Here is a 22,088-nt window from a genome sequence, read left to right as displayed (position 1 = left end):
AAATTAGCATCCTTACAAAAGGTTTTTTTTCTTTCTCTCCATGCACATGCACCAGAAAAAGCCATGTGAAGACTTAGCAAAAAGGCTGTTTTCGTAAGCCAGAAAGAGAGCCAGAAACTGAACTCTACCAGGACCTTGATCTTGGGCATCTGGCCTCCAGAACTGTGAAATGAGTATCTGTTTATTTAAGCCACCCCATCTGTGGTGTTTTATTATGGCAGCCCAAGCTGACTACTACACCAGGCATCATTATCCCTTAATGTTGGTCTTTTAAAATGAGACTCGGGACATTTAAAAATGATTTTTTTTCCTCAATATAAAACAAATGAAAACTGGAATTCCTGCTGCAGCACAACAGGATTGGTGGCATCTCTGCAGCACCAGAATGTAGGTTCAATTCTCGACCCAGTGCAGTGGGTTAAGGACCTGAAATTGCCACAAGTGTGGCACAGGTCACAACTGCGGCTCTGATCTGATTCCTGGCCTGGGAACTCCATATGCTGTGGGGCGGCCGAAAAAAGAAAATAAATCAAAAACAAATGGAAATGCTTTTTGTCTTAAATAATTTCATTTTTCACTTTGGCAGCATCCAGATACAATTTGGGACAAATTGAGGTTTTTGCTGCATAGCTTTGCAGTAATTTTCATTACAAAACCTGCAAAGCTTTTTAAGATAAAATATGTATACTTGCTGCTATAGTATACTATACCAGGTGGCATGGGTCAGTAATGGGAAGAATTAAGTGTGAGCTACACAAGGGGATTTTATTGTTTCTAAATTCCTTCTTCAATCTAGCTTGTTTTATTCACAGCACTATGAGTTATCAAAAAATTGACACAAATTCTAAAGTACATCTAAATTTCTAAGCACTGAACTAACATATGGATATTTTAGGTATAAACTATAATCCACCTATACTACCACGATCACACAATATATAGCTCAGAATTTGTTCCATCAAAAGTACTAACTAGGGAGTTCCCATCGTGGCGCAGTGGTTAATGAATCCGACTAGGAACCATGAGGTTGCGGGTTCGGTCCCTGCCCTTGCTCAATGGGTTGAGGATCCGGCATGGCCGTGAGCTGTGGTGTAGGTTGCAGACGCGGCTCGGATCCCGCGTTGCTGTGGCTCTGGCGGAGGCCAGTGGCTACAGCTCTGATTCGACCCCTAGCCTGGGAACCTCCATATGCCGGGGAGCGGCCCAAGAAATGGCAAAAAGACAAAAAAAAAAAAAAAAAAAAAAAAAAAAGTACTAACTAAAGGTACACAAACCTTCTAATCTTAACATATTTTATACTTGTTTCAATTTTTTTAACTTTTTGTTTTTGGTGGAAATATCTCCTGTATCATTTCTATATAATCAAAAGCCAAGAAAATTTTATTAAGAAAATCATACCATTCATCCAGGGCTTCAGTAGTGTGTCTTCCTGACGAGCAATGAGATCCAAAGGTGCCACTGGCACTGATAAACACAGAGGTTTGGGACCCAGTGCTGTAAGTGAAAGTCACCAACCAGAAGCTCTGTATTTTTAGAATCGCTGCTGTGTGAGCAGAAAAAGCAGTCAGAATTTAAATTTATTCTAAAAACATTAAAGTAATAAGATCAAGTAGGTAGAAACGCAACCTAGTGATATGTATATTCTATATACTATGCTGTATGCTTTATCATATACTATGATTCTTTAACATCTTCAATAGTTTGTTTCTGACTTCTTAACTAGAAAACCAATACTTGATAAATGGCTGGGGTAGCGGAAGGAGTCGGGTGCTGGGATTGAAACTAGAGCAAACTATTTTTTTTTTTTTGGCTGTGCCCATGGCATGTGGAAGTTCCGATGCTAGGGATCAATCCCACACACATCAGTTACAATGCCAGATCCTTAACCCATTAGGCCATCAGGGAACTCCAAGAGTAAACTTCCTCTGATCATGCCAGATGGAAGGTTTGAAGAACTGGACTACGGTCCAAATCCAGAAAACATAACCCAATGATTCTATTAATAGTACAAAAAATAAACGAATTATGTTATTCTTCAGTACAAGTACATATAATAAATTTACACATGTACTTGATACCCTCCTTTGGGAAGAAAGTAAAGAAATACATTGTTCTGGGCTGCTGATTTAAACAGTCTTGACTATATTCTAATATATGAGATCCAAGAGAGCCAAATAAAAAAATACTTAATCTGGAGGTCGCTTACCTAGGAAAATAAATAACTTAAGCAAGGGGAAGGGTGGAAAGTACCTCAGAGCTAACAGATATAAATGAATTTGCTTTTTCGAAGAAAGACTTATATCCTCACTTAGATACTATTTTACCTTAAAAAAAATTCTAATAAGGTTTTTCAGCTGAGGTTCCCAGGGCCAGAGAGAAGTAAAAATCGTAACAAGAGGGGTCAACTCTTATAACATGTGGAACTTAGTAGCACTGAAGTTTAAAAATTTCACACAAAGATATTTGCTTCTTTCCTAACTTATGATATCATTGATACATGCAATGAACATAACCCCCCTCCACATAAAATAAAACAAGAGGTAACAAAAAACAAAGAAATAGGAATTACTTCTGTAGATGGAAAAGATTATCTAGTAAAGTTCCTTTATTTTGATTGGATGATGAAATCTAGGGTAACGTACTGACTTGCCCAATATCACACTTCTGGTCACTATGGCAGAGTCAAGGTGATCACAAAACTCTGCAGGCTGCAACTATTTAGTCTGTAAGCAAAATGCTTTGATTGGGAAAAAAAAAAGTTAATTTTGTACTTTTCTTTAAGATCTTCAAATGGTCATGACTCATATTGTGCTTCTATGCCAATCTAATTCTTACCTAAGATTTTCTTTAACATGATGGTTCTTAAACTTGGGCAGGGAGCTTGATTAGCTGGTCACCTTTTGAGACACAGATTGACAGGCTCCATTTCCAGAGTTTCTGATTCTGTAGGTCAGTGGTGGGACCAAATAATTTACATTTCTGACAAGTTCCCACAGGATGCTGCTCTCCAAGGATCATATTTGTTACCTGACCTGACTGTGACTTGCCTCAACAGAAAAATGGGGGTGGGCATGGATCAGATGACCTCCTAGGTATCCTCCAAATCTAAATTTGGTACCTGTGTATGTTCTAGTGCGTATACTGTAACACTTAGTACTAATGAGCGCAGACATATACCTGCAAATGGCAATGTTCATCTGATTTCAGTTACTCTTACCTTCATAAGTCACACACACACATCATTTTTTCTTTTATCGCTATTCCTTATTCCTTCCTCAAAAAATATTTTAATGGTTCAAAATACTTAGTGACAACTTTAAGGTACTTACAATACCCCTGACATCTAGATACACCTGACACATTAATTAAATTATGCCCATGTATTGTTTACGGCATAGTAGCTCAAGCACATACAGCAGAGAATAAAAAACATACTCAAGATACAAATTACATGAATGATTAACATTAAAAATGTTACGGACCTTTTGCAAACTTCATAAAATTTTCTTTTTCGGCTTGAATAGTCACCTGGTCTGAAAATCTACACTGTAGAGAGATTATGATTAAAAAATGTAAGTGAATATCTCTGCATTCCCTATTATTAGGCTCTGAGGCTTACCAGATCACAACGTATTAGGTGTTAATTGAACAACTAGGCTTAAGGCCAACACAGAAAACAATTCTACACTATATTCTTTAAAATACTGAACATTAGAGTTCTCTCGTAGTATAGCAGGTTAAGGATCAGATGTTGCCACTACCGTGGCAAAGGTTCATCCTTGGCCCAGGAATTTCCATATGCTGCAGGCATGGCCAAAAACAAACAAAAAAAAACCACTGAATATTAATTTTAAGGTTTCCACTGTTGAGAAAAACTAATGTAAATCAATTTTCCTAACATCCAATATTATTTTTAAATTATTTCAAATTGTTAAGGACAATTCAAGTGATTTCTCTTTTCATTCAGAAAAAAAAAGCTGTAATTTTTATTTTTAGGTGGTATTTATGAACATAAATTTATTTTTCATTAAAATACTTGTATTTAAAACATCAATATACTTATAACACTTTACAATTAACGTTTTGAGAACTGTGATTTTCTAATTATAAGAAAGTTATACACATTCAATTACTAGACTTTTGAAAAAACACACACCAAGAAAGTAAATCCTAAATCACCCATCATTTGGAAGGCGAAGATATCCATTTAACGCCTTACTTTATATCTTCCTAGTCTTTTTTAAAGTACATAATCCTATTTTACAATAATAGTACACACTGTATAGACAATTACAATCTTTAGGAGAACACTACAAAAATCAACTGAGAAACATGAAACATTAACAAACAGAACAATATACTGTGTTCCTGGATGACAATATTAAAGGTACAAATGTTAACTCTCCCCAAATTAATTTACACATTAAATAAATGATTTTACAATGTGAGTTTAAAGCTTTCTTAGAAAAACATAAGAACAGCCAACTATATATTATATTTATAATACATCTTAGTATTTTTAAAAGCAAGCTTTCCATACTATTTATATTTTTCAAATAATCAACTGTATGGAATTGGTACAGGACCTGAGCAATTAATGATACAAAAAAGAAGTAATCATCTGATACAAAAAAATTGAAAATATTAAAGACAGTGCTTGAAATTTGTGAGGAAATGATTCGATAGCAGGAGAACAACAGCTTAGTTAATTGGATGGGAACTAAGTATGGTACCATTATCCTATGCCGAAATACTTTAGGTTCATTAGAGATTTAAATATTAAAAATACTAAAAGTATCAGAAATAAAATAAAGGTGAGTGTTTATATAATTTGGAGAGTCAAGAAAGCCTAAGCATGAAACCGAAGGAAGATACCATGAATTTCGGTATCAATTGGTTTGAATACAAACTTTTAAATATTTTCATATACTAAGAGAATACAAAATACACAAAAGCCATCTGTCAAAATAAAAACAGAAAGGTTACTTTTTTTTTTTTTTTTGTCTTTTTGCCTTTTTCTTGAGCCATTCCCACGGCATATGGAGGTTCCCAGGCTAGGGGTCTAATGGGAGCTGTTGCCACCGGCCTATGCCAGAGCCACAGCAACGCGGGATCCGAGCCGCGTCTGCGACCCACACCACAGCTCATGGCAATGCGGATCCTTAACCCACTGAGCAAGGGCCGGGATTTAACCCGCAACCTAATGGTTCCTAGTTGGATTCGTTAACCACTGTGCCACTCCAGGTTACATTTTTTCTACATTCTTTCTCCCAAAAATCAAATTTAGACTTACATTGATAAAAAAAATAAACAAAAAAAGTACTAGAAAAAGATATGGTCAAAAATTTTTAATCCTAAAATGGGGAAGATTTCTCTACATATGCTTAACTCAAACATCACAAAATAAAACTGATACATTTGACTAAATAAAAGCTCCTTCAAGGTAAAAAGATCCTAAGACAAATCAAATACTAATGAAAAACAAGAAAAAGTAAAGAACAAATATGTTTTAATATATGAAAAGTTCCTACAAATTAAAGAATCCCAGAAGAAAAATGGGCAAAGGAATAAAAAAGTTCACAGAAGAAAATGTAAATGGCTTTTACACATACTAAAAGATGCTTAACTAGACTCATAAGAGAAAAGCAAACTAAAATTCATTTGTAAAAAATGTAAAGATGGACAAAAATAAAAAATTTTAATACTGAGTTGGTGAGTATGTGGGGGAGAAAACTGTCACTCTCATACAGTGTTGTTGGAAGTATAAGTCAAAGCAATCTGAAATCTCAAAGCAATCTCTATGTAGGGCAATTTGAAAATTCTACTTCTAAGAATTAATACAGAAAATGCTTGCACATATGCAAAATGCCTTATGCTCAAGGATGCATAATGCAACAATGTTAAAATAGCAAAAAATGGAAACGAACCAAGTATCCATCAATAGCGGAACTTGTAGAATAGAGTGTGCCCATATAGTAGATAATTGTATAATTATAAAAACAGAGCATCATTACATTCATGGAAAGGAAACAATCTCCATTAGGTATTAAAGTTACAAAAGATAAAGAATGGTATGCTACCACTTACATAAAATTAAAAAGAATACACAACAGGTCTACTTTGAGAAATGGCAAATAAGTATCTCTTATCAGGCTAATCCTTCTGTAGTTAACAACTATAAACCCTAGACAACATGTAAAAAATCTCTGCCTGAAAATACTGGAGGGATATGAAGCGTAGGCAGAATCTGGAGGGAAAGCCGGAACAACACTGAGTAATAATCCTGTTTTAATGGCTTGAATCTTGAAGGCAGGCCTTAGGTGAAACCACTTGGGAAGGTCAATTTTGCACTACTGACACAACAAACCAAGAGAGAGAGAGTTTAGGGCAGTCAGAAACTGGGAAGTGAGGTTGGGAATGAATCCTAGAAAGGAAAAAGTCTAAGAGAACAAGCTCCCAAATCTGCCTCAAACGCAGTCCAAATCTCTAGCTGACTCTCGAACTACACTTTGTAAGGCAGACTCCAAACAGCCCAGCAAAGACTAAAATAACTGAATAAATATTTCAACTGCCTGATACCACAGGGGAGTAATCTGGAGGATGAGTCCACCCAAGTTAAAACCTAAGCATGCAATTACCAGACAGCCCAGTAATTGTAGACCTGGGCATTTATTTCAAAATACCAAAATTACAGAGATGGAAAAAAATATTAATGGTTGCTAAGGTTACAGATGTCAGGGGCTAGAAGGGAGGTGTGACTAAGGGATAGAACGAACAAAGAATATCTTTGTAGTGATGGAATAATTATCTTGATTGCAGTGGTGGAAGACTGGCACACTTGATAAAATGCACAAACTACTAGTACATTCATTGTGCTAATATCAAATTTCTGCTTATGTTATCGTGCCTTAAGATGTAATTATAGGGAGAGAACTACTTTTGCAAGTTCCTGTGAATTAACAATTGTTTCAAAATAAAAATTAAAAAGTACACTAGCATTTTAACTATTTGAGGCTCAAAACTAGAATCATTAAGCAATCACTAGCACGGCAAACCTAAAAATTGTTAAATATGGATTCTGGATATAACTGATACATAAGAGAAAGAAAAAATAAGGCCTGTGGAAAAGGCAGGAATTATCTATCTATCTATGCATATATACATGTATAGTCTACATAAATGTGTTTATATACACACGTATAGTCTACATACATGTGTTTATATACACACGTATAGTCTACATACATGTGTTTATATACACACGTATAGTCTACATACATGTGTTTATATACACATGTATACATGTATATTCAAAATATACATGTATATTTGTATAAGGAAGCATTTTATAAAATATACATGTATATTTGTATAAGGAAGCATTTCTAAAAATTCAAAGAAAACCTACATAAAAGCAGGAAAGTGGTAAACTGGGCATATATCCTATAAATCAACCTATTAACCATCTAAAGTTCCTAAAATCTAAGGTGAAAGAGAGTTTGTTATTTCCTAGATTTGGGGGCTAGATATCTTAAATATTACTGACAAGGTCATGTATTTTCTAGAGTTGGTACTGTGAAGCTTACCATGGTATTGGAAGAATAAAAGTATCATTCCCCTTCCCTTAAACAAATCCAAGAAACAGTACCATGCTAGGAAGCAGCTAAATGATTTTGTGGATTTTTAAAAATTTTTTTGGTTTCTCCATGGCATACGGAGTTTCCAGGCCAAGGATCAGATCCGAGCCACAGTTGCAACCTATGATGCAACTATGCCAATGCCAGATCCTTTAACCCACTGTGCTGGGCAGGGGATCGAACCTGCAAACTGGCGCTGCAGAGATGCCACTGATCCCAGTGCAGCACAGCAGGAACTCCTATAGACTATTTTTAGAAGAGGTAATATTGAAAATAGTCTATATATTTAAAATATTTATAGCATTAAGAACTCAATGAATTCGGGCAAACATCTCCTAAAATCTATTCTTGTAGAACTGAGTTTTCTTCAGCTTTAAGCAGAATAGCCCTTTGCATATACTGTTTGATTAGTCTGTCTTTGTTTGCCTGGGGGTCTGGGATCATACAGATAATGTATGCTAACAGCATAGCTTATGATAGAGGCCTTGGGCCACTCCAGATAGTCTAGGATAACAATGTGATTTGTGATGGAGGCCTCAAGCCATGAGGAATCAGCTTGACCTTTAGAGGGACTGAAGACTGAGTGACTAGGGTCAGTCACACAGGTGGTCAGCCATGTCTGCTATGACCAACCCCAATAAGAACCCTGACCAGGGTTCAGGCAAGTCCCCCTGGCTGACAACATTCTGTGTGTCACCACAGATCACTCTTGGGAGAAGTAAGCAATATCCACATGACTCTATTGGGAGAGAACAACTGGAAGCTTGTGCCCAATTTCTTCTGCACTCTGCCCTATGTGACTTTCAACTGATTTTAATTTGTACTATTTCACTGTCATAAACTGTAACCTTGACTATAAAAGCTTTGAAGAGCTTTATGAGTTCTTCTAGCAAATCACTGAACCTGAGGGTGGTTTGGGGAACTCTTGAATAGGAGTTTTTATTATACGGATAAGATAAATAGTGCTAGGTCTCTAGAAGTGGCTGACTGGCATTTAACAAAGCCTCAATACATACTGACTGTTACTATCAAACCATTAAGCAAATATCTGGTGATATTTTTATTCATGTTATAGGACACTTCTAGCACTTACAGACTATTTTCAAATGAAGCTCACATTCAATATTCACTCAACAATCATTTTGTGTTATCACTCTGAATCAGTGACTGCTCTTGGTGCTAAAGATTCATTTGTGTGCAAAATGGACAAAAACCCTTGTCTTCATAGAGTTTCATTCTAGCAGGAGGAGACTGAAATAAACTTAAGTAAATGTATAGGATGTTAGATCACGACAACTACAAGAAGAGGGATATGAAATGTTGGCCAAAGGAAGAACACTGGAATTTTAGGTTGGATGGCCAACCTAAAACCTCTCAGATGTCTCTCTGAGAACATAAACCTCTCAGAGGTCTGACAACATAAAATTTCAGTAAAGATGTGCAGGAAATAAGAAAAGTCAGCTATATCATTTTTTTAGGAGATAAATGGCAAGGACAAAGGCCCTAAAGTGGGAGAAAGCCCATATTGTTCCATGAACAGCAAGAAGGCTAATGTGGTCAGATTAAGATAGATAAGGAGAGTAGCCAAAGAGATCAGAGAGGTAACAGGTGAGGAATGGGCAGAGGGAACAGATACAGGGCTACCTAGGTCTCAGTAGGACTATGCCTATGAATCTGAATATTAAAGCCATCAGAGAGTATGAAGCAGAAGAATAACATGATCTAACTTACGCTATGTTGAGAATAACCTACAAGAGGACAATATGAGAAGCTGGAGATCTATTAGGAGGCTACTGCAATAATTCAGCAGGAGATGATACTAGGCTGGCCTTAGCCTAAGTGGTGTGGGTGGGAGGGATGAAAAGTCGACAGTTTCTAAACATCAGCTGAAGGTATAGATGGCAGGATTTCCTTACAGTATGGATATGGAGTGAGAGAAGAAGAAAGGAAATCTGAGGTCTTGACCCTAAGTAATTTATAAAGGATGAAGTGCCATTAATAGAGAAGGGGAAAAATACAGGAAGGCCTGGTTTATGTTAGGGAAGGGGATATATAAGAGGAGCTCAGTTCTGAACATGTTAAGTGTGAGATGCCTAATTGGACACCCAAGTGGCAAAATCAACTAGGTACTAGACATAAAGATCTGCAGTTCACATAAGTTCAAACTGGAGATAACAATTTGAGAGTCTTAGCGCACAGATGGCATCCGATGCAATGAGTTGAATGAGACCATCTAATTAGCATATCTAGATTGGTAAAAAGAACAGATTCATGGTCTAGGCACTGGGTCACTGCAACATACAGAAGTCAGAGAGATCAGGAGAGACCAGCAAAACCAACGGGAAGTCGCAGACAAATGGAAACCAGGCATGTATGTTTATGCTAAAAGTCACGTGAAAAAAATGTTTCAAGGAAAGTATGATCAACTGTTAAATATTGGTGGTAGGTTAGGTAAGATTAAGACTGAACTGGAGTTCCCACTGTGGTGCAGCAGAAATGAATCAGACTAGGAACCATGAGGTTGCGCGTTTGATCCCTGGCCTTGCTCAGTGGTTAAGGATCCCGTGTTGCTATTGCTGTGACTGTGGCTGTGACTGTGGTATAGGGCCGGCAGCTGTAGCTCTGATTGGACCACTAGCCCGGGCACCTCCATATGCCATGGGTGTGGCCCTAAAAAGCACGCGCACACACACACACACACACACACACACTGAACTATGTCCATTAGATTCAGCAATGAGGAAGTCACTGGACAGTTTAAGAAGGGTAGTTTGGTGGACGTGAAGGTGGCTATCTTTGGAACTGGAGGCAAGAAACTGGAGATAGTACGTCTAGACAAGGCTTTGGAGAAACACGATAGCAGATGGGACCATGAAAGGGTTTTATGGTTTTGTTTGAAGATGGGAGAAAAGCACGCTTATGTTGAAGAGAATCATCATGTAATGAAAGGAGAATTACTGGAGCTATACTTTGAGAGAGAGAGGTGGGTTCCAGCACACAGGTGGAAAGAATAGCGTTGGCCTGTTCATCCACTGTAACAGAAGTGAAGCTGGAGTTTGGGGAATAAATGCAGGTAGGTGGGCTAATGTACTGGTGGGAGCTTAGGAAGTTCTTTTCCAGTTATTTCTTTTTTTTTTTTTTTTGCTTTTGTCTTTTGTCTTTTTTTTTTGTTGTTGTTGTTGTTGTTGCTATTTCTTGGGCCACTCCCGCGGCATATGGAGGTTCCCAGGCTAGGGGTTGAATCGGAGCTGTAGCCGCCAGCCTACGCCAGAGCCACAGCAACGCGAGATCCGAGCTGCGTCTGCAACCTACACCACAGCTCACGGCAATGCCAGATCGTTAACCCACTGAGCAAGGGCATGGACCGAACCCACAACCTCATGGTTCCTAGTCAGATTCGTTAACCACTGCGCCACGACGGGAACTCCTACTTCAATTTTTTTGAAGTAGAAAACAAAAACTCTGAGGACAAATGAGGAGGAATATGAAGTATGAAATAGTTGCCTAGGAGTCAATTAAATTATTCAAAAGGTTAAGACAATCATACATATTATCTGGCACAAAAGTGATACTCCAATTTCCCCCAAATCATACACCAATGGTAAGCTCCAACATCAAGTTAGATTTAGCTTCAGTTCCTACGCCTTCCACATCTGGTACCTGCACTCATAGCACTCAGATACTATGATATTCTAAAATTTTAAAGACCAAATAATATTCTATACTTTGTGTTTAATTAATGAGGCAGGAAGATATGTAACAATTTAGAGAGATTTACACAGGTATGAGAAGAACCTCGCGATACTAAAAAGCTAAATATATAATTAAACAGTATAGCCATTTTCCCAGACAAGTGAAATGCTGTTAATTCTGTGCTTATACAAAGCATCAAGCCACATATCTCATGGGCAGAATGATGTCATTCTTTAACTCCATCAGAAGGAGTTATACTTGTCACCTGACAACACTGCTAAGATGAACTTCTGTACTTAGCACTGTTTGGACCACGAAATAAGAAAATGCAAAAGATTCTCTAGTACCTTTTCATCCAAGTCTGAACGTTTTGTATGTTCACTGATGTCTCCCAGTTTTTCATCTGCAGAGTCTCATCAGTAATTTCTAAGGAAATGTTTGCACCTTTGGAATCATGTTTTATCTCATTTGCTGAAAAGAAACAATATTCAGTTGTGGAACAGAAAGTTTAAATGACAAAATAACCAACTCATTTAAAGACTGTTCTAAAAATGAGTTAGAATTCAATGACTCTTTTAAAGTCCAATGTGACAAATATGAAATAGACTTTTTAGCAAATTATACATTTATTCCTCCCTCTCTACCAAAATAACTCCATTATATGGTATAAAAAGAATTGGCAGTGAGACAAAATTGAGACATAAAGATAAATTTAAGAATCTTTCTTAATCATGTCCAGCTATCTTTCCATATATTTTTAAAGCTTGAAAGTCAAAGTTAAATTAATGTTCAAATTAAGTTATTTCCTGTAAAGATTTGGTTATTCAAACTTACAATTATCTGTTAATTAAAAAAATTTTAAAAAGGACTCATTTAAAATGCAGTGAAGCTTAAATACATATTTCAATTTAAAATAAGACTACAAAACTTTCTAAGGTTGGGCGTTTCTGTCATGGTGGAAGAAATGAATCTGACTAGGAAACACGAGGTTTCGGGTTTGATCCCTGGCCTCACTCAGTGGGTTAAGGATCCGGTGATGCTGTGAGCTGTGGTGTAGGTCGCAGACCGGGCTCAGATCTGGCATTGCTGTTGCTGTGTTGTAGGCCGGCAGCTGTAGCTCCGATTAGATCCCTAGCCTGGGAAACTCCATGTGCTGTGGGTGTGGCCCTAAAAAGCAAAAAAAAAAAAAAATTTCTAAGTTCAATTATCTTTTGTAGATAAAGTCTAAAAAGTTATTTATTAAATAATCAACTAGAAAATTTCTCAAAATATGATCTCCCAACCAGGCAATTAAAATTGAGGAAACTGACCAACTGTAAAACATGGTTAACCAGACTCTAAAATGAAAAGCTTCTTATGTTAATGAATATGAATTCATTTTGACTAGGTCTGAATAGAGATATAAAAATACTTCAGTGTTACACATTTTAAAAATGTTAAACTTTACCTGCTGATAAGGAAGCACAGATCTCTGACTTCACTGGTCCAGGATCTAGCACAGGGAGTTCTCTATCATAAAGTAAACAGAACTTACACATTATAACACATTCTGGTAGAACTAACCACTTCTCTAGACATTATATATCATATAGCTTTAGCAGCTGGTGAACTTCAGCTCAGGTCCCCCAAGGTCAGAATACTATCCTGGGACATGCAGATTCTCCATTTGATTTTAATCACATTTTCTTTAACTACAATTGTTAGGGAGGGCTGCCAATCAAACTCTGTTACTCAGAACTGATGACATATACCAACCACTTCAAACTTTAAAAGTGTCATACAAACGCAAGATAATATTTAACTCCTACTCTCAAGCATGTGTATTTATGTATTCTCAAGCATGTGTATTTACGTCTTACTGCCAATGTAAAAGGAAGAGTTTGAGAGTAGTTTGGTCTTTTTTTGTAGTCTCTGCAGACAACATAAGGTATAAAGGTTATAGCTACATAGATCGGAGTTAGGTCAACCTGGATTCAAATACTGGTCTATCACTTACTATGTCAACAGTGGCAAAATTATTTAACTTCTTTGAACCTAACCATATCTGCAAATGAGAATACCACCTACCCGTGAGGTTATTGTGAGGATCAAATGAATTAAAATGTTCTTAAAGCCAATGGAATAGGCTCAATGAATGAAAACTACATCTATAGGAGCCAGTCAAAAACAAATGGCCCAGATACTATTCCATTTTTTAAAATTTAGAAAAAAAATATAAAAGTACATAGAATAAAATATAATAAACACCCATGATCCCGCCATTTATTCATTTAATAAATGGGTTTGATTATATTTATCCTACAGTTCTACAACTGCTCATTGGTTCAGTACTACTTTCTAGCCAAGAAAGAATAAAAATAAAACACTTTATATACACCATTCTTTGAAGTCTTTGGAAAACATGAAGTAATTTTTCCCCAACAAAAACCCTAAAAACAATCAGAAGTTGTTGGAGAAGGTAACTGAGTGGACTGCTGGCTGACTATGAGCGGGACCCAAGCAATGTGAGGTTCTTCATTCCCTCCCCCATCCTTGGAATAGGTATTCCTTCTGCTTGCCTTCCCACACTGGGAGCTGCCCAAGGACACAGCCTTGAGATAGTAAGGTGTTGCTGAGATCATTCAGATGGTATACATGACTGAGCCCAGTTAAGACCTCCACGTAAACTTTTAAACTTCTGGTGGACTGGATGGAAGATCTACTCATCATGCTGCTGCCCAAGACAAGCCCCCTGTAAGAATTCCTGTGCTTAGTAAACCTGTCACCTACCAATCTGGAGTGGTCCACCTCTTCTTTGGTCTCCCCCTGCCCCCTCAAGTGTGTGTGTGTGTGTGTGTGTGTGTGTGTGTGTGTGTGTGTGTGTATGTAGGGAGTTACGTATTATGAGGGGGGGAGTGGGGGCAGTTTCGTATCATACCTGGGAAGCTCCTAAGGTTGCAAATTAATCATAAGTATACAGTAAGAATGGGAAAATTAAAATACAAACAAGACATGTACATATATACAAGACACATACATATACAAATATCCTCCCTTGATTCACACCTCCTGACTCATCTGTCTATTAGCATAACTCCATTTCGATATTTCAAAGGTATCTCCAACTAAGTATGTCTAAATTTGACCTCATGACCAACATCCCTTCTCAATCCTGCCTGTTTTGATCAGAGAAATGCAATGTCCTTTGAAACAAGAGAAACCAGGTATCATCCTTAACTCCTACCTCTGACCTTGCCCCACCTGCTTAAGCAAAATTTACTTCCTAAACCTCTCATAAATTCACTCTTGCTTCTGGTTCTACAGGTCTAATTATCACAATGGCTCTCTGCCAATTTATTCTCCTCACCAGAGTTATAATGATTTTTAAAATGTAAATGTGATCAAATTCTTTACAATGTCCTTTAGTGAATCTATATGCTCGTAGGATAAAGTTCAAACTCACCATGAATTCTAGTTTATTTAGGATGATTTGTTTATGTCTGCTATCCTGGCATATTAATTACTAATAGGTCCCCATTTCCCTCTCAAAATTTTGCAATTCATATCAGTTCTATGGTCATCCTATCTACAAACCTTGCACAACTGAGTTTTCTGCATATCCTACAGCTTCATTTCTTGCTACTAAGCCATGGGATATTACTTCTCCCTCTCAGCTGTAACATGCCTGTGGGCCTTCCTATAGGCTAGTACTTCCCTCTCTACTTTTCTTCACTACTCATCCGTTAGTGGTCACCTTAAATGCCACTTTGATGAGGCCTTTAACATCATGCACTTCTATCACATTTTATTGTATTTGCTTGGTCATTTGCCTCCCTTGATAGACTAAAAGCTCTGTGAGAACAAGGTCCACGTATGTTTAGCTGTTCTCCATATACTTAGCATCTAACATCCTCCTAGCCAGACACTAGGGAGATCCACATGAAGACATGTCTCTCCTGTCTAGGAACATCTGGTATAGGAGGAGGTGCACATATAAGCAGACATAATATACTGAGCTATATGCCAAGAGAACTATTCAAACAAATCCCTAGAACAACATCTCAGATGTGATTTAAAAGACAATTGAATGAAAAGAAAGGAACTTTCAGATAAACACATGCAAAAAGATTCAAACCTATGAAATATTGTAGAAACAGTAAGCTGCCTGCTCTGCTTATCTTTTATTAGCCTCTCCCCATTTTCCTTCCCACCAACACTATAGCTGCCAAAGAGAGTGGATGTAGATCCATTCATGAGCTATAAAAATCCATGCCAAGCAATTTAGACTCTATCCTCAGGTGGCTGAATGCCACTGGAGCACTCTCTGCAGATCGATTTGTTTCAAAATATTACTATGGAGGAGGATACAATGAGAGTTCGGGATGATTAACCAGGGGCTAACTGCAATAATCTGGAAGAATTATGAATTACGACAATAGGTGTGAGAATTGAGAGGAATAAAAAATTGTAATAGGTGCTAAGGTAGTAGCATGAATAGGATTAGGTAACTCAAACAAGAACTGAGGGATGTTTCTGTGGTTTCTTATTATCCTGAAAGTTACATTCATAAACAGACATAGCTCCAGACACATAGACTATTCCCGCTAAAAACTCAAAAAAGTAAATAGGTATAGCAAGTGTACTGCTTTAATGTCAAAGTATTACGATGGTATTTTTAATATTGCTCAGATAGTTTATAAGGGTAAAAAGCTTTTTACTATGACTAACTAACTTACAAGGAAGGTAAAATTGCATATGCTACTCTTGTTAGAAGTAATTCAGTTTTGTTTTGAATTTGAGAGACAGAAACAGACAAAAAATTTAAATTCACCTAAATTTTAAAAAATAAACAAAATTGTAACCCCCATAAATATTTTACAGTTTCGCATTAGTGGAGTAGAAAGTTACAGTTCTGCCTTGATGGATCATAAAGGGAATAAAAAAATGAAGGGTAGAAGGAGGAAAGGAGAGAAACAAACTTGGGTGAGGATACAGAATACAGGCAAGCAAAAGAGAAGACCTGAGCAAAAAGGACAGAGAATAAGAGAGGCTTCTGAAGAACTACACAGATTACATCGTTTATCCTCTACAAGGACATTTTTCAAGGAAGCGAACAAAATTCAATAGTTTTTTTGTTTGTTTTGTTTAGCTGCAGTATACAGTGGCTTGATGTGGTATCTTACCTCCCAGATCTGGGATACAGCAATCAAAGTGCCGAATCCCAACCACTAGACCACCAGCAAACTACTGGTTTTTAAATAAAAGAGAACAAAATATAAAACATGAAACTATATCACTTGTAGTAAGGAAAATATTTTTATAAATCTATTGTTTTACATATTCATAAGTATGTACCAAGTTGTAATGTAAAATATATCTTTAGTATAGTAACTGACAAAAAAGTTTGATGATCGCTGTAGAATAATTAGCAGAAAAAGCTTGAAAACATTGCCCAAGAAAAATTGAGAATGTTATTGCTTCCTCTTAAGATGCTAACTAGCTGAATGTGGTCAATATTCACTTACTTACACATTCACAAAGTCTGTGAAAAGGACTACCACAAACTTACTGAGGCAATTATTCTGCAGACATTAGTGGTCAAAAGCAGAGAACTATTACATTATCCACTGCGTTGGGCCAGAGGTTCTCAAGCCTTATGCCATGATGTGACATGTGGGGTCTTTTGTTATCGCAAATGAGAACTTCATCAGGTACAACATCATTTATTTCAGTAAAAAGAAACGATGACTTATGTGGCCCAAGGGAAAAAAGTAATAATCATTATGATGCTTCTTCATACTGCCCCACCTACTATTTTAAAGAGGAAGAGATGACAGAGTAATGGTGTCAAAGGTAAATACTGTTCTGGAGTTCCCATTGCGACTCAGTGGGTTAAGGATCCTGCTGTGTAGGTCACAGAGGAGGCTCAGATCCAGTGATGCCATCGCTGTGGCATAACCCTCAGCTGCAGCTCCAGGAATTTCCATACGCCACAGGTGCAGATGTAAAAAGAGGAAAAAAAAAAAAAAAACACTCCGTGGCAGTCTATAGCATAACATATTTGAAGCCATTAGAACCAAAACGCCACTCTTCCAGTATGCTATTTGAGGGCAGGGAGATGGACTTTGGAGCAGGTTGCCCTGGGTCCAGATCTCAGCTCTGATACTTATTATTAGCTGTGTGTCCTTCAGAAAGTTAGTGACTTTGACTCAATTTTAAAGATAGGGCCAGTTTCAATCTCAGAATTGTTCCACTTAATGAAATAATATAAGTAATGTATTTAGCACAGGGTAGACACTAAATGTCAGTCTTTACAAGTAAAATTGTAAAATTATGCATTATAGATAGAGTACCTCAGATATTTACTGGAAAGGGAGAATGGAACAAGGTGAGCTTCTTGAAAGACAAGCCAAGGAGTCTAACACATGAGGGAAAGAAAATGACCCTTACTTTTGTTGGAAATTCTTTTGTTGTTGTTGTTGCCATTTGGTGTGATAAAACTGGTGTTAGAAGGCCAGTCTCTTGGAGAACAAACTGACTGCCCCACAATTCTGAGAAAGTTAAGTGGGGTTGGTTTGCTGAGATGATATAATTTGCCCAGGACAGATCCTGCTAGGCATGGGTCTAACTGGACTCAAATACCTGGACAAAAGTAAGAGGCTTTAATTTTCTGCATGTTGGTGCTAGGTATTTTTCCTTCTAGAAGTTCATTATTTACTGGCTGTAGAATGAACAATAGCTTTACATGTATTAAAGTCTACATGTATTAAAGTCCAGGTTGCAAAGATGGTATAACTGATCCTAATAACCACCAGCACCAATCCTGTCAAGTTCAAATTCTGATGTCTAATTTTCCAACCTTCTTAATCTGGTATCTCCCTATTTATCAAGTCTTATTCCCTACTATTCTTAAACATCTATATTGCTTTATAAAGGATTCACTGTCTCCTTTTACATATATTCCAATGCTCAAGAAATAGTATACAATATAGTAGGAATTGAAACCTTAATTCTCTCCCCTTGCTCAAGTATGAGGGACTGGATTTACAAAGGCAAATGAGACATGGGCACTTCCCACCCTCAAGAAGACCCACAGTTTAGCAGGTGAGAAAGTAAATCAGTGCCTAGGTGAGATGGCAAAAGGTGTTATGGGAGAAAAGAACAGCTCCTACCTTTGTCTGAAGGAGTCATGAAAGGCTTCATAATCTGCCCTCTACAACCATATTCATAGCTACCTTTGTCTTTTGCCCACATTTTCTTCATTATTTTTCTTCCCCTACAAACTTTTCCTTCTTCCCCTTTGTTAATCTAAATCAATCCAACCTTTAAAGATCAGTACAAATTTTGGCTTTTCCAAGATGCCCTTTCAGCACACTTTTCTAAACTATTAGTATTCTTAGTTCCTCATTTTAAACATTTTTGTTGCAAGTACATTAGCCTCCTCCTCATCATCTATATAGTAATTACTTTGAATATTTGGCAGATTCTTAAAATCTCAATGATCTGTTATATGATATCACTCAACTGATATTTTAGCATATAATAAAACTGTGATTAAAGATAATCCTATGTTCTAGTACAGATTAACTATCCAGCACTGACTATTACAGACATTCTCAGATCTCCAGTTATATATACAGGCTAATTCAAAAATTTTATCAATTTTTCTCATCCATCAGTTCTTTTTTTTCTTCTTTTTTCTTTTTAGGGCCCCATCTGTGGCAAATGGAGGGTCCCAGGCTAGGGGTTGAATTGGAGCTGCAGTTGCCAGTCTACGTCACAGCAACGCAGGATCCAAGTTGTTTCAGCAACCTATACCACAGCTCACAGCAACGCCAGATACTTAACCCACTGAATAAGGTCAGGGATCAAACCCACATATTCATGGATGCTAGTCGGGTTCGTTACCACTGAGCCACAACGGGAACTCCCCCATCAGTTCATGTCAATGAATTAGTTCTAATAAGCTTCTAACACTTTGTATTTTAATATGGACTTCCCTCACTGTGGAGATCGACAATGAATAAATATTCTAACACAACCTAAATACCTTACAAATTCTCCCTAATGAGGTCCGAGAACACTTCCCACAACAATGAAATTAACCCAGGGTGTCTACTTGTTTTACCAATACGAGGCAGTCCAGAGCTTCTGACAATTTCTGGGCCTATCCTGTCCATCTTTAATTTCTATGTCTGTAAAACAGAAACTAACCCTGATAGATGTCAACCCCTTAGTGTCATATAGTGAGGAAAAAGGAATGTATTAATTAGCAATGACTGGCAAAAGGGAAAGAGCTGACATATGAAATTATATTTTTAAGTTTCATTTAGTTCTAGAACCATTAACAATTTTCTGCACAATTATGAGCAACCCTCTGGTCATCATGCCTCCATTTTTCCCTGTTAAGATTTATCCTAGCACTGTGGATGACCGTAAAACTGGTATTTCTGTGCAGAAAAATAAAAATACTAAAATAATGACTAAGGAAAATTTCAAGTTTATTTAAAAACCGAAGCTTGAAGCAGAGATGAAAGAAAAAGAACTAACAAGTATAACTGGTGCTTTTGCCATGAAGGGAAGTGAAGTTACAATAATAAAAAAACTATCTAAAGTAAATTTTATACTGCAAACCAAAATGGTTCACCTTGTTTAGGAAAATCTGACACATAATTACTAATCCCCAAACAGAAAGCATGAAGTAAAGAAAAAGAAGTCAGTTTAAGGGGGGCAGTGGAGAATTAGTTTGGCCTCAGACTTTTCCACTACAACACTCAAAGCCAGAAAGCAGGGAGGAATGACTATATAGCTGTGGGGAGAAAATTACTAACTAAGAATTTTATACCCAATTTGCCTGTAGACAATAGTCATTGTTATGTATCCAAGATCCTAAGAAACATGGCAAACATGAACACTTAAAAAAAAAAAACTGCTCTGAAATCTCTCCAGGAAATGAAATCAAAACACTCAAGATTTGGAGTTTCCATCATGGCTCAGCAGTTAACAAATCTGACTAGCATCTAGGAGGACATGGGTTTGATCCCTGGCCTCACTTAGTGGGTTAAGGATCTGGTGTTGCTGTGAGCTGTGGTGTAGGTCACAGACGTGGCTCAGATCCTGTGTTGCTGTGGCTCTGTATAGGCTGGCGGCTACAGCTCCGATTGGACCTCTAGCCTGGGAACCTCCATATGCCATGGGTGCAGCCCTAAAAAGACAAAAACAAAACAAAACAAAAAAACCCTCAAGATTTGATGTAAGTAAAAAGAACCGATGGTAAGGACTGAATCAATTTAAATACAGAACTAAGAATAAGAGTCTTTAGGAATTCAGATTATTGAAGAGAACATAAATGGCACAAGGCTTAACAATAAAAAACAAAAAAAATTACAAATGTGAGGGGCCAGATTGGAAGAAAAAGTGAATGTATACTGATATATTTGCCTTTTATATCAAAAAAGCAAATGCTGCTATCTGAAGTTAGAACACAATTTTTATATTTATTTATTTACTTTTGGCTTTTTAGGGCTGCACCCATGGTATATGGATGTTCCTAGGCTAGGGGTCTAATCAGAGCTACAGCTGCTGGCCTACACCACAGCAATGCCAGATCTGAGCCACGTTTACAACCCACACCACAGCTCACGGCCACACCAGATCCCTAACCCACTGAGGGAGGCCAGGGATTGAACTTGCAACCTCATAGTTCCTAGGTGGATTCGTTTCCCTTGCATCATGATGGGAACTCCCAGAACTCAATTTTTATTTATTTATTTATTTGTCTTTTTGCCATTTCTTGGGCTGTTCCTGTGACATATGGAGGTTCCCAGGCTAGGGGTCAAATCGGAGCTGTAGCCGCCGGCCCACACCAGAGCCACAGCAACGTGGGATCTGAGCCGTGTCTGTGACCTACACCACAGCTCATGGCAACACCGGATCCTTAATCCACTGAGCGAGGCCTGGGATCGAACACACAACCTCATGGTTCCTACTCGGATTCGCTAACCATTGTGCCACGACGGGAACTTCCCAGAACTCAATTTTTAAAAGTCATGATAACAAAACTAAAACTTTCAAATAAATAATCTTTCTTACTAATTTGGGAGAGACTTTTACGAAGTAATTTCTTGTGGTGAAGAAGTATACTGATGCACTAATTCCTTTAGTTTCACTTCAGTCCCTCCTCACCCAAGTTATGGGTAAATAAAATTAAATGTTTTTACTAAAAATGGCATGATCCAATTTTTCTAAAATTATATTCATATATATGCCTAGACAGATATCTGGAATGATGCATACAAGTTATGAGTAATTAATGTTATTCTAGATTCTAGGTGGTAGGATTCCCTTTCATACTTTTAATATAATGAACATGCATTATTTTTATAAAAATCAGCCATTATTCTAAGAAAAAAAAGAATAAAAGACAAACTTTATACCCAGTTCACATTTCTCTCTTCTACTTCTGGCTGCAGCTGATTGTCAACATCTTGTTAGCTAACAGAGAGGTCTGCTGTCAAAAACAGGATTTGCTCTATTTCCCTTTACATACCTCAAAGGAAGTATGTAATAACAAGAGCTAAAAGCACCTTTAATAACTACCTTTTACTGAGCTGCTACTACTCACCAGTGCCACACCAAAACCTTTCCCATCCTTCACTGATTTAATCCTCATAATCCTGAGGCAAGTACCTTCCCTTTTTACAGATATGGTAAAACAATTTACCTAAAACATCACACGCTATTAGGGCAATGAGAAGATTCAAAAACCTAGGTCAGACT

General features: G+C 37.3%; 1 protein-coding gene across 1 annotated transcript in view; it reads right to left on the bottom strand.

Annotated features, from left to right (window-relative positions):
• TOPAZ1 (testis and ovary specific PAZ domain containing 1) overlaps positions 1 to 22,088 on the bottom strand; it is a 69,292-nt gene that overhangs the window by 42,636 nt on the left and 4,568 nt on the right. The window contains 7 exon segments of the mRNA XM_021071723.1: positions 1,399 to 1,506; positions 1,509 to 1,543; positions 3,483 to 3,501; positions 3,504 to 3,546; positions 11,678 to 11,739; positions 11,742 to 11,801; positions 12,778 to 12,839. Of these exon segments, the coding sequence (XP_020927382.1) occupies positions 1,399 to 1,506; positions 1,509 to 1,543; positions 3,483 to 3,501; positions 3,504 to 3,546; positions 11,678 to 11,739; positions 11,742 to 11,801; positions 12,778 to 12,839 (389 nt within the window).

This window comes from Sus scrofa, chromosome 13 (assembly GCF_000003025.6).
Source record: "Sus scrofa isolate TJ Tabasco breed Duroc chromosome 13, Sscrofa11.1, whole genome shotgun sequence".
Lineage (NCBI taxonomy): Eukaryota > Metazoa > Chordata > Mammalia > Artiodactyla > Suidae > Sus > Sus scrofa.
The sequence above is the reverse complement of the archived record's forward strand: the minus strand, read 5'-3'. Positions and strand labels throughout refer to the sequence as shown.